Source organism: Triplophysa rosa, linkage group LG6, assembly GCF_024868665.1.
Source record: "Triplophysa rosa linkage group LG6, Trosa_1v2, whole genome shotgun sequence".
Classification (NCBI taxonomy): Eukaryota; Metazoa; Chordata; class Actinopteri; order Cypriniformes; family Nemacheilidae; genus Triplophysa; species Triplophysa rosa.
Window position 1 is genome coordinate 18624681 of NC_079895.1, and position 14246 is coordinate 18638926.

General features: G+C 39.6%; 2 protein-coding genes across 3 annotated transcripts in view; one reads left to right on the forward strand and one right to left on the reverse strand.

Annotated features, from left to right (window-relative positions):
* The window catches only part of LOC130555397 (uncharacterized), a 162181-nt gene that overhangs the window by 74479 nt on the left and 73456 nt on the right, over window positions 1-14246 (forward strand). The gene's annotated exons all lie outside the window — the stretch shown is intronic.
* The window catches only part of znf804a (zinc finger protein 804A), a 64915-nt gene continuing 56208 nt past the window's right edge, over window positions 5540-14246 (reverse strand). Inside the window, exons 3-4 of the mRNA XM_057335567.1 lie at window positions 11530-11660; window positions 5540-10675 (exon numbers count right to left, since the gene is read on the reverse strand). Of these exons, the coding sequence (XP_057191550.1) occupies window positions 7684-10675; window positions 11530-11660 (3123 nt within the window). The 3' untranslated portion in view covers window positions 5540-7683. The remainder of the gene's footprint in view (window positions 10676-11529; window positions 11661-14246) is intronic.

Sequence of the window (14246 nt, forward strand, 5' to 3'; positions counted from 1 at the left end):
GGCAGCTATCACTGCAGCTCAAAGGCACCACAGTCCAAAGGCACCACAGTCATTACCCGCCAGCCTTGAGAATCGAACCGGCAACCTTCTGGTCACGAGTCCGACTCTCTAACTATTAGGCCACGACTATCCAGACCATTAATACGCGTTCAGTTCCCCCGGTCCCGTATGGCATACCATTAGAACACATTACCAAACACATTACCAACTATACCGTCAACCCGTTGGCTAAGGCTGTTATAGCCCCACTGGCTCCGTTAATGCAAGCTCAGTGCCCCCGGTCCCGTATGGCATAACATTACAAAATATTACCAAAAATTTCAACGCAACCATACGCGCCACCCCGTTGGCTAAGGCTGTTATAGCCCCACTGGCTCCGTTAATGCAAGCTAAGCTCAGTGCCCCCGGGCCTATATGGCATAACAATACAACACACAACACCATTTTATTACATGGTCACTTGGCAGCCCATATTGCGTCCTTCCGTTTCAACCACAGCCAGTGGCTGCTTCTCTCAGCGACAGAGGCAAGTTCTTTGACTACCGTCCGTTGGGCCTGTCCTCTATGCAAAACTACAAAGTAAGGTCAAAATTACTATATTTCTGAAAGCCCTTTGAATCTACATAATTTCAGCCTTACAACTCTTGTACACTGTTAAGAGTTGCTGCCATAGCCTGTCAAATGGCAAATTTGTAAATGAGGCATATTACTTAGGGCAACACTATTTTAAGGATGCTTGCATTATTTTTCTCACGGTTGAGTATTATTGTGGCATTTAATTAAAGATAGCCTGAAGTACAAAGCCAACTGTGTTCTTAGTTAGTCACATCAGGTCATTAATGTGAAGAGCTTAAAATATCTTAATAGAGTAAACTGTCAGTGTCATCTGAAATTCATAAAGCAAACTGTCACGTGTGTTCTGCTTACACATATGATATGCAAGAATAATTTCATAAGAGTATTTTAAATTAGTGAACAAATACATCTTAAATTTACATTTTAATTAGATGTTGCATTTTTAGGGGGAGATTACCCAATAACAGGCTTAGGGGATATTTGAAAAGTAATTCGAATTAAATTACAGAATCAATTTCAGTGTGAAACAGAATTTTAAAGGAGAATACCGTTTTAATGTTTTGAACACAGTGTTCAGCACTTGAAGCTCACATCTCAGAGCTAAAAATAGTAAGATACAGGGCAGTATATGAAACAGTGTCTAGCACTGGATGGTTAAATCAGCTAAAACAATCAATATTTGAATTCACACAGCTCTCGAACTTTAATATATACTGATTTTCAGATAATCACAGACGATCAAAATGGGGTGGTGAACATTTTAGCACTCGTATGATATCAAAGTGGTATGCAAATAAACCCCAATTAAAAACAGATGACTGCTTTTAATGTAAATAATTGGCATAAAACTGCAACCTACAACCTTTGACTGTAAATAGCTGTCAACTGCTGGTGTATCTACTGTATTGTTATGAAATTCTCAAAACAATAATGAAATCAACATTTGACAGTCTTGCTGTACTATGTTCAATATTAAAAATATCTAGGGATACAGATACACAAACTAACTCTAATCTGGACTGAGTTTTGCTTATTGTGTTCTGCTATCTTTAGTACAACATTTCATACATTTTAACAAAATAATACTATATAATGTAATAAATATGTTTACACATATTTGACTAATGATAATTACAAAAGATATATCATGCAAAAAAATGAAAGAAAATCACCTGTACTGTATGGAAATACCAATGACTGTATTACTGTTATTAGGAGCCAACGCCAATACCCTACAGTACATTGTGGCATCTCTATTGAAAAGCTTAGTGAAATGACTAGCCCCTGACCTTTGTTTTGACAAAAATCATCTCGATAGTCAGTAGAGTGCATTTAGATCAGTGACAGCGAGATCAATAAGCTATCTAAGGGGACAGTCATTGGGGCCAGTATGAGAGCAATGAGGCAATTCATAGCAGTCAAAAACCATTCAGAGTGTTAAGACTCTGTGACCTCCTTTCACCTCACAAGGGACACTGTCCACAGTCTTGTCATGTGACCGAATACACGGTTGAAGACCAAACGATCACCAAAACATGAATATGCGTTTTTGTAATACATCATAAAAATCTGACGTAATTACAATCTCACATCAGATGTTGTGCTGGAGTGACAATGGCAGCATTATGATTATATTTTATCAGCTGGTGCTCGTGCAGAATGAAAGAAATGAATAGTTGTGACTCTAAATTCAATGAACCACGTTCAAAGCCATTGTAGACCATAACACACTGTGACTCGCTTAGTTCTGTAGTAATGGATCAAGTTGCTACAGTATGTTGCATGGCAACCACAAAGAGCCTTACTGTCATGAACTACTATATATTACTTGGCAGAAGAGCTGTTTATTTTAGCAATTGTTAATAATAAATTTAACTCTCTGTTGAGCATTGCTGTGACTTAATAAGTGCATTAAGCTTATTGCTTAATAATTAATTTGCCTTGCAATTAATTCCTGATTGTGTTTATATGTTTGTAATGTTTTCTTTATATGTTATTTGTTTTTTAATGTGTGACCCTTATGAGTCAATTTTGTTAGGCTATGACAATATTTGGCCGCGGTACAACTATTTGAAAAGCTGAAATACGAGGATGCAAAAAAATTAAAAAAATGACAAAATCGCCTTTAAAGTTGTTAATCAAGGATGCCGTAGCAGGCCGTTGCTAAGAAAAAACAGGTCTGTTTTAATGCTCTGTATTGGCTTACCGCTGTAATGATGTTGTGGAAAGTAAATGAACCTGAAAGCAGAAATTCTAAGCTTTACATATACCAAACTTGAGTGGGTAATTCCCGAAGAGCGGGCAGCAGCGAGTGAACTTTGTAGGCGTGTTTCTGGCCATTTTTTGTTAGAAATTTATTTAGTTTTTGTTTATTTATGGAAAGAAATTTACAAAATATCTTCATGGAATATCATCTTTATTTAGTATCCTAACGATTTTTTGGCATGAAAGAAAAATCGATAATTTAGACCCATACAATGTTTTGTTAGCTATTGCCACAAATATTCTGTGCTACTTAAGTTTTGTGGTCCACCGTCACTTGTAGATACCTTAGGCAATGGAATTTGTAAATCTGCAATATCTGTCAAATCTGCTTTAATTGAGGATAAGTATTGCGTATTTTACTGCAGTTTGGAATACAAACAATTTGAGAGCTATACATGAAGAAGAGGTACTGAAAGCCTCACTTGAGGTCAGGTTTAAATACACATAACAGACAGCGTCAAATAAAAATTGAAGTCAGATGTAATAGCGTACACTGGCTAATTCAGATGCTCCACACACGCTTTCCTTTCATTTCATAATAATGAGGGTGAAATTATCCAGGAGCACATCTTGGTTTAGTAATAAAATCCTGCTCAAAGAGAATGGAAGCGTTAATTAAACTTTATTTAACAGCTTGACAGTCCTGCGCGCGTTTGTGTGTTTTGCAGTTCCCTGCATCACTCTCTTGTGTATTTCCCTGACCTTGTGGGGAAAATAAAAGACAACAAACACAAAAGGATAACAAGACGAGACAAATGAGATGCCTGGATTGTTAATTGTGTGAACCGCATCCCCAATATAGACTCTCTCTTCTGAATGCGCGACTCTGATTGGCAGATGCGATGACTGAGATCAGCTCAGATCTTGAAGGAATATGAAAGCGCGATTAGACCGGTGCAATACTCAGATTGCAGAGAGTGCTTTTGTCTGAGGTTAGCCAAGCATTTGTTTATCCTTGCATTATTCTGGCTGTGAGAGGCAACGCTGTATGTGGGTGTTTGTAAAGAGATGGTCCATAAGTCTAGAGGCAAGATACACGCAGAGAAAACACAAAGTGCCAGCTCGCAAAACCTTGCAATTTACCACTTTTATATAACAAGGCATTTATGCAAATGACACATATCATTTTTTATGTATAAATATGGAGATTAGCTGTTTTGCTCATTTGTCACAAGGACACCAGCCCGACAGCCATCCTAAGGTTGTCCGGCTCCTCTGAGAGACAGCGATTACAGACAGCCCTGTTTCTCTGTGACCGACTTGAAGTGCGGACAGCAGGAAGACCATGTTTTAGCTCTGTGGGATAGAGGTAGCAAGTGTAGGAATTGCAGACATCCGTTCCAGGGAAACAAAATGGCACAAGGCAGTGCTGTGACTGGGCCTATGAGTCACAAACTATGAAGAAATCTGCAGGGTGGTGCTCTGTGTAAAAAAAGGTCTGTATACACAAAACGCCTTCGAGAGGTTGCGATTGTATGAAATGCTGTTTAACAACAGAATAACCTTGAAGGACTGTGACTCAAGGACTGGAGGGCAAAAAAGAGCAACACATCTGAGCTAATCAGTGTGATACAGGATGCCAGAATCAATTTGCATAATGATGTCACTCTCACAGAGAGGTGACGTGGTCACACCTGCCGGGGACGTTACTGACTAGAATGCAAATTTCAAATCTAATGTGGTATATTCAAATGTTCACAACGATCTACTTTAGCAAGCAATTCCTTAAAGTTGCTTGAAAATGGCCATGGCTGTCTTGCTCAATAACTTCTGTATGGCTCGTGTGAGACCTTCAGATGAAATATTCATCATTTCTTTTTCAACAGTAAGAAAACGGCTTCAAAAAGCATTCATCCCCAGTGTGTTTGTAGTAGGGTTGCACGGTGTACCGGTGCTACGGTAGCATCGCGATGCTAAAGCTTAAAAATACCCGCGATGCCTCTCTATTTTTGAAACGGTAGTATCGTAGTACCAGTTAATGTTGCATATGCGCATTAATATTTATTTGAACACTTAAATCTGCCTTTTTGCGGTGTTTAACTCCAAAATGAATGTGTGTTTTGAATGTCTCGGACGAGTTAATGATTCAAATTGGCGTTTTGAACGAGTTGGTTAAATGATTCACTAACTGAGTGGAAAATTGACGCCACCTATTGGCAGTTTTAGTTCTGCATTTAAAGTAAGCCTAATATTTCCCTTTATAAAGACTGCTGTATCAATTAAATTTGTCCAACATTTGAATTAGTTCCTACGTGAAAATTGATCTAGTGTACTTTAGTATCTATGAGTTTTAGTAGTTTACTGTAGTAAATACTAGTGTTTTTGAGTCTTATCATAGTAAATATTTAGGTATACTACAGTATTTACAAATGACTAAATGTAAATGTATTTGCTACAATTTATCCAATTACTACAGTTAATACAACAACATATTCTAGTGCAAAGTATAATAGTTTACTATAGTAAATACAAAATGTTTAATCTAAATCTGTGTTTTTTGTATAGATTTGAATTATATGGCACACCATCGTGATACTATTTGGTATCGAGATACTTCTGCTGGTATAGTATCGTAAGACATGTTTATGGTACCGTGACAACCCTAGTTTGTAGTGATATACTGTGGACGTCTTTACCTGACTGTGTGGTGAACTTAAAAGCACACATCTTAAACGAACAGACATAAAAAATCATCTTTTTTTTGTTTTATTACATATTACTCCAGCATCATTCAGTTGGCAAAGTGGCGTAAAAAACATAGTTGTTTTATCTTATCTAAATAATTCATACGTACAGGGTACCTTGCACAATAAAAACATAAAACATATGTACATGTATTACATATTACATGATTTATAAATAGTACTGATTTACAGCATATACAGTTTTCAAATCAAGTTAAATTAAATGCAGGGAAAACAGAATTCCCTATGCAGTTTACAAAACTGATCAGTATTAAGGGGGAAATTTGATGGTATTCATAACAAAATAATAAAAAAGCAGGCTCTTTTTTTCTCTAGCTCACTCACTTTTTGTTTTCTTTTTGTTAAATAAAGAAATTGCATGCCTTAAGGATATTCAGATAAACCAAAACTGTATTCATTTATTAATTTAAATATTACTGTAATTGTTGTTTTTGCTAATTTGTCACAAGGAGTGGTGCAAAATGATTGTGAAGATGTGCAGCTTTTTATTTATTTATTTTTCCTTTTTAAGCAAAAAATAAATTAAATGTAAAAAAACATGGTTGATCATCAATATAAAAATAAATTGAGTACTGTCTAATTTCTATATGGCTATTGACAAAATTAATAAAGTCAAGTCATAAATTCCAGCTGAACACATCTCCTTGAAAATGAAAGTATATGGTCTTTTCAAACTAACTAGACTTGCTTTTGCATTCGAGTATGTCAGTAGTTAATACTTTAAATAAGTAAATTAATCCTCCTCTTGAGTTTAATGTCTTTTATCTGATGCAAGCAAGAGAAATTAAATCCTTTGCTAACAAAACTGAACTTCTGGTTTTGGAATTATTCCATAGCAGGATTTCATGAGAAACGTAATTCAACATTTGTTGCAGTTAGGCATTTTATCACCAAGGCTTGTAATGTTTATTTCCATGTGTAATATGCCAATAAAACCAAAAACGTCAACAAACAGAAAAAAGCAATTGATTTCAGTTTACATAGCACACCGTTTGGCCATTCTTGTACATATAAATCATTCGGGTTTACAAATAGCATAATGCAAAATAAAATTCCCTAAACAAATGTTACAGGGCAGGGTAATCTACAGTATGTTCGTAAACCTGTACTAATAGAACAGATCTAGCCTATGTTGTCCTAATCCAAGCAGGTTACATTATGAGGGATACATAAAACACTCATGTGTGGAGTTGCACTTGGCAATTTTTGTGCTTCTTTTCAAATAATTTAGATAACAGCATATAAGATCTACAATTTGAAGTACATATAAATCCACACATAACCCATCCTGTGGTTTTGCCCAAACTACTGCCGGTAATTAGCAAAATAAGAAATATAATTTGTCCATATCAGCACAGATTTCAACAGTCACATTCAGCGTTCCCATTACATGCTATGGGCTTTTAATTAGCATAAAAACTACTCATATAAATGAGCACTATGTATGTGTTCAACACAGTGCTGATGTAGCACACAGTGCGTAGCGCTATTCTGCTGCATTCTGCTAGCCTTTGACCGGTTCAGCAGATGTATATTTAAAGAAAATACTATCTTACACTAATACCAGGGTGAATCAGTTTAAACATTGCCACACATGATGAATGTCTGGGTTACATAAATTCTCTGCTGTTTTACTATAGATCTCTGTAAACGTCACTTACTGGGACTTACTGTATTCATATTACTACGGATTGCAAACAATAGCAAACATTTTACACTATTGTCAGTGTAGTTTTATTATTATTAGAACAATTTGATATTATCTCTAGGAGTATATAGACTACAGCATAAATATTTAAGTATTCATTGAATTTAATCAGTTCTTTCTACTATATGATGTGCGCCTAAAATTTGTATTTGAATGTTTCCTGTGATAAAACTATGGTGATAAAATCTGTTAAACTCCATATTATGATCATCAAATCATTTCTAATAAAAATTATTATCAGAATAATCAGGTAGGTGAGTTATACACTTCCTAATAAATCAATCTCTACTGAAAAAATGGCACACAATGAGCAATATTTCCAAATTTCAAGAAAACTGTTCTTGTTACCCAGATACTTTCCTTCTTATCTCAACATTCTAACTAAGGTGGCAATACTGCAGATACAGCAGAACAAACATATCTGTAGAACTAGAAGAGAGGCTGCAAGGGAATGACGGTCGGATGAGGAGGTAACATGGGAGGAAACACGGCAGGTCGAGGCAGGGTGTGAAACGTCACGGTCATAGGGTGAATTGTTGGAGGTGGTGCCACGACCTGCACCTGTGGTGAAGTCACAAAGGTAGGAGCAGCAGGGGGACAGATCTCCGGTCCCAGGGGAAATCGGGAAACAGGCACTACCTGGGAGAAGAGAGGGGGCTGCGGGGGCAGAAATGGGGCATGATGCTGTAGGATGGTGTGACGTATCGTGATGGAGCCAGAAGGCATGGAGGATGACAAGTGAACTGGATGGAGAACAGCAGATGACATGGGCAGATGTGGCCTGGGCAGAACAGATTTCAGCTTGGTGGGGAACACCTGCTGGTGTAGCACCTGTCCGTGGCTCTGGATCTGCAGGAGACAGTGTCTGTCCATCCCGTCGGAGGGGGACTGGAAGGATGGAGGGTGTTGAAACAGGTTGCTGGTGGTGTGGAAGCACTCCCTACTTAACATCTCCTCAGTTTGAATGCCTAGGTGAAATCTCTGCTGTGGGGTTTGAAGGCTATGCTGACATGATTTGTCATGAGTGGCTTTATCGGTCCTCTGCAGGGCTAACTCTCTCACATTGACCAGGCAGGCCTGAGCTGCCACTGAATACTTGTTACAATTCTTTACAGCGGTTTGGACTGCTTTACACTCGCTGTTGTGGATGTTACTGTTCTCCTTTGTTGGCTCCTTTGGTTGATTTAAATCTGTCTCGAGAGATAGACTGCCCTTGGTGCATGACGCATTGATCTGAGAGGAGGAGCTCGACTGCCAGTCACCACGATCCACCACAGTATGACCCAGGGCACAGTTAATGGAAGTAAATGTCTGAGAATCAACCTCACTGCTTTCTCCATCATCAATACTGCATGAGATTGGGTCTGACCCATTTGAGCTGTAACACTTGCCTTTTAAAACAAGGCAGTTCATGCTCGGCGACTCCATAGCTTTGTCCTGTTCATTCAGAGTACTGTTTTTAACAATAGCGCATTCATTTGCAAGACATGGCGTTTGATCTTCCACACGTGACCATCTCTGTCTTTTCCTTCTCATTCCGTGTTCATAACAGGTGGGTTCTGTGCCTGCAGAGGTATTTTCTTCTAATAAGCATTGATCACAAAACTCATCTGGTTTGGACGCATCTCCATCGCTTTGAGAATACCTACGTTGTCTTTTCAAACTTTCTCCCCCACACAGTTCATTCTGGTCAGTCTCTTGTAGTTGAGACAACTCTTTTTGGTATACCTGATCTACGTTGGAACTTTGAGATGAATCTTGGCTGTGTGAACACTGTCCTGTGATGGTTAGCTCCCCTGGAGTTGGATTGTCTGGCTTTTTCCTGCTGTTCCCAAGCACCTTTTCATCATCGACGCAGAACTCATCAGAGGGAATGATGCAGCACGCTGAGCCATTTTCTTCAGCTGGTCCCTCCTGCCTCTCGCCTCCCACCCCTTCCTCAACTTCGGGAGCTGTGCTGCTGTCCTCGGCCTGATTTTGAGCTGATTGCTTTGACTTCTCTAATCGGTGCACTTTCTGTGAAGTGGTCCCTCTAAATTGGCTATCAAGTCCTTCCACACAGTCAGGTTGTCTGTGGAATTTCTTACATTTTACCACATTGCTTTCCATCTCCCAGTGTCGCTCTCTCCTCTTCTTCCGCCGCCGCCTCTTCCTCTTGGCGTGGCTCCTGTAATGACGTCGATCCCTGACTCGCACTTTGCTTGTGTGGATGCAATCTTTAAAGTGTCTGCACCTGTCATATGTTTTAAGCCTGATACAACTCTCCGTGTCACTTGAATACTGATGACACTTCCTGACCTTGCTTTCAGGTCCTTGGCTGGGACTGTTTCTTGGGCTGGCTGTTGATTCCTCAATGTGCTTGTCAGAGTGGCAGGATTTGAAACCCAAGCAGACAGATGATTCCTCATCAGCTTTGGGCTCAGGCCTCTCCTGAGTGTCAACGGACCTTCTAATCTGTGACCTCTTGAAATCAAAGTGGAGCGGGTTGCAACTGAAAGACAGGGATGGCTCTGTCCTTGTGAAGGTCACCATCTCAGAAGGCCATTGGAAAATAGTGTTACCATCCCTGCTTAGGACAGAGAAGAAAGGCTGGCTGGGCTTTGTAAAAGGGCAAGATGTCTTTGTAGTCGCATCCTCCTTTTGCACTTGTGTTTGAAGAGAATCATTCTTTGCTGATACATCTGAGAAACTCTTTTCCGAGGGATCACTGGTGATCGAGTGCTCCTCTGTTCTGCTGCTCTCCTCTACTTTCCACTCCTGTGAGGTCTGAGGTTTACTTTCAGCAATACCACTTTTCAGGCTCTCAACAGAGTACTCAGAGTCGAGAACAATTTCATTGTTTAAATAAAAAGGGGGTGTGGATAACAGTGAGACTGAGGGACTGGGCACGTCTTCTGAATAAACAAGCAATGCACACAAATCTGAGTCAGCTGATGAGGGGTTCTCTGTCCCCACAGATATATACGATGACCCCTCAATTCCCACGCTGCCAGTTTTTTGGAAGGGCTGGCCCTGCTGTGTGCCAGTGTGGTAAATTGCCTCCTCACAATTTATGGAACTGGGAAGGTCAAGCTCGACAGGGGGTGTTCGGAGTCTTTGTCTGTGGCTCCGCTCCATCAATCCCTCCTCTGTGCTCTCACAGAAAACCGCCGCTGATGACTCAAGCTTAACAGATGCTTTCTTTGGAAAGGAAAAAGAGAATGCAATTTTGCGTCTAAAAGTTTGCTTTTTTGCCCTCCCGTTGTATGGCCATGGTGACTGCTTACTAGCTAAACCACAGCCGCTAGAATGGATCTGACCCCCTGAGTCCTGAGCTGCAAAGCTTTGGTTCTCTTCCTGGGTATCATCGCAGCAGGACTCCCTGAAAGTACCTTCCACTGCCACCGTGGTAGATTTGAACATTGGGCCACTTCCTGGGGCACTGCACCAAAAAAAAGAGAGGAAGAGAATATTGTGTGACGCTCACAATATGGTGTTTTACTGTTGCTTTCATTTTAAACCAAAACCGGAGAATACATGTTATCTTAAAGGGATACTTCACCCAAAAATTAAAATTCTGTCATTCAATCACATTCGAGTTTTTCCAAATCTGTATAAATTTCTTTGTTCTGAAGAACACAGAGAACGATATTTGGAAGAATGCTTATAACCAAACAGATCTTGCCCCCCATTGACTCCCATAGTAGGAAAAAATTATAATTTTTTTGTTCTGTTGAACACAAAAGAAGACATTTTGAAGAATATAGGACAGCAAACAGTTCTGGGGCACTTTTGACTACCATTGTATTTTTTCTTATGGTAGTCAATTGGGGGGGAATCTGTCTGGTTATAAGCATTCTTCCAAATATCTTTCTCTGTGTTTATCAGAACAAATACATTTATAGAGATTTGGAACAACTTGAAGGTGAGTAAATGATGACAGAATTTTCATTTTTGGGTGAAGTATCCCTTTAACATGAATGTCATCAAACCTTTTTTCCGTATTCAAGGTCGAAATTAATTACATTGTCAGTTATTACATCTTACATCAAAATGTATTATTTTAATTAGTTTGTCCAGTTTTCATTTTCTGCAAATAAATGCAAATATTTTTTATTAGAATTTGGATGAAATGTTCTTTACAGAACAAAGCACAGATTTGATCTAAATACAAACAGTACATTCAGAAACACTGAAAATTATTTTGGAGTGCTCTCTTCATTTTTTCATAGATTTATATAGAACAGTGTATAAATAGTAAAAAACGAAATAACAATTTAACAAAACGTTCCCTACCATTGCACTTCTCTGCGTTGTTCCGCGAGCTCATGTAGGCGTCTGAGGGCTCTCTCCTGTTTCCTCTCATCCTTCCTGGATTTGGAGGCCACGTTGCGGGCAAACTCTCTCTGCTTCAGCTCTTTTAGCCTCTGTAGGGTGACAAAGAACCTCTTATTCATTCACCTATCTCAGTATGTCGACTACGCCAAAGTGACATTTGAATAATAATCCTCTTTGAGATCATGAATCTTTCCCTCTGCTTTAGCAACCCTTCATTATGAAGACTGCGTATCACTGTGTATCAGCCATTGAGGAAAACACTAAAAAAAAAGATTAAAAATCTTTTCAAGAGAAGAGAAAGATAATTAAGGTGCTCGCACACCAATGTTATGTTTCATCAAACAAATTTTCTGTGCAAATGAAAAGGAGCAGAGGATGAGGTTGCTAAACTCCATGAAATTGTCCTATTTATTTTAGACAAAACACGCTAATTTGTATTTGTTTGCTGCTCTGAAAGACGCTTGTGCCTTGAATGAAAGATTGATGCAAATCGCCACGAGTGTCTGAGGGTCGTAAGTGCATCCCGGGCAGTGAGATGTATTGATTGGGATTACGTCTATATGTATAGTATACACTCATATTAAATCAGTGAGATAATCTAAATAAACTTTCATTAATAATTCACAAGGATATGATATTTATTGGTATTTTTATTGGTGCTTTTGAAAGCACCTAGTAGTCTCAGAGCAACAACCGGCTTAAGAACAGTTATCACATCCAATTAATTCTGAAAGCTTTTATGCATAATCCATTAATACTTGATGCTTAGCTTTAAAACAGATAACAGCGTCTTTTAGAAATGCACCTTTATAGTAAGGCAGACCATGCTTTGCCAAGGTGCATACTGATGTCAATGTGTTTACGTGATAGTAACAGCTGTGTGAAAAAAATGTGATGTTTCTCCAGACAGCCAGGAAGAGTCATTCGCCCCAACATTAAGCATTCCACTCAGGTTACACTTTTATACAGTTCAGTGGTGCTGTAACCTCGCCTATTTGAGAAGGCTTCAGTGATTGCATTTACCGTGGCATGGGTTCATAGTCTGGGGAAAGCAAAGCAGTCACATCAGATATAATTTTGTCATGTTAAAGGGCCTCTCGGTGCGGTGTGGGCACACCGGGGTAACTAGTTTGATCCCATCAGGATGGGGTCTCTACACGCACCTGCACCTGGCACAGTGTGAGCGAAACCATCCCTATTCCACTGTATCGCTTCAATATCAGTCAGCCTCGCAGAAAATAGCTAACAGGTTCACGTGGAGGAGCTGTTTTACATTGATTGTTAATGTATTTGGTGAGAGAATCTCAAAAATGAGCCGATAATCTGTGTAGCCTGTATTTCACATGACTGGATGTGATTACATCATTTACAGGATGGGGATGATGGGAGAGAGATGCTCTCCTAGAAATCCTTTCATTTGTGGCGGGGGCAGACGTGAGTGACAGGCCATTTGCGAAGAAATGAAAATTTAAACAAGCAGTCTCTTTTTTGACTGGACATTTATTCTTAATTAAAAGTAACATTGAGACCGGTCAGAGGGAGAGAGTGAAGGCTTGGCAGTGATGATTCACACCCTGACAGGAACACGAGGCTTTTCTGTAGCTCTGGGCTTCCTGTGGGGCCATGAGCCTTCCATACTCTATTATATTCTCACAAGACATGCTCTGCCAGCTCCTGAGGGCTGCTGGGAAATTACGCTCCTCATCTATCAATCCCGTTTGTTGAGAAGCCAAATTGCGGTGTTTGCTTATGCTTCGGACTTAAACTGCGGTGGACACCGGGGCCAAAACTGTTTCACAGACACGTCTGACTGACACAAATGAGCGGCGTAGCGCCCATATCGCGTGAACTAGTGGGAGGGGCTTTTCCCTTCGTAATTTCTTCATTTCACTCCGGTTGCGGTGTTCAATAGCAAGGTCATGGGTGGAGGGTTTGTAGATGGTGTTCAGTCAATAGTTCAGTGAGCCCTGTTATTGACAGCGCAGCAGGCCCCAGAGACTCCATGCATTTAGTTTCTGAGTGAGTCAGAGCACAGAGGTCAGGACCGATATCAAACAGCAGGACAAGTGGTGGAATTAAAGCTTTAACTTGCTATTAAAGGTTAGACTTCTATTTTTGGACACTGGCAGTTCTTGAATCAACATAGTGAATGTGAAACTGCAGTGAAAGTTTTGACACCTTTGTGTGGGGCAGAATACCTTGGACGAATCCCTTTTTCTTTTTTTCCCATGTCTGCAAACACGGATTCTTGTTGCTCTTTAAGGTCTGTTTGCACTGGTACCTTTGTTCGGTTATTAAACATTCCAAGGTTTCCTACATCGCACTGTGTATAATGTTCAAACAGCTCAGCGCATTTTGATACTGGCAGGACCGACTGCACTCAAATTGAACTATTCTTGCCAAAAGGGCTGAACCTAGCATTGGGTAGCCTTTCAGGCATGCATTTATGTATTTATGCATTACGACTCAATGAACTTGCTCTTCTTTGCAACATGCTGGGAAATTTAATGTTATTCAGGTAAGGAAAAAAGTAACAGGAATAAGCAATAACAAAGCAGTTGTCCTGTCTGTTTGTGGTCTATTCTATAGGGCCCTAAATTAAAACGCTATAAGACCACTAGTAGTCCACTGGCTCTCTTGTGAGGGGCTAAAGCCATTTTTCTTGTACAGTACAA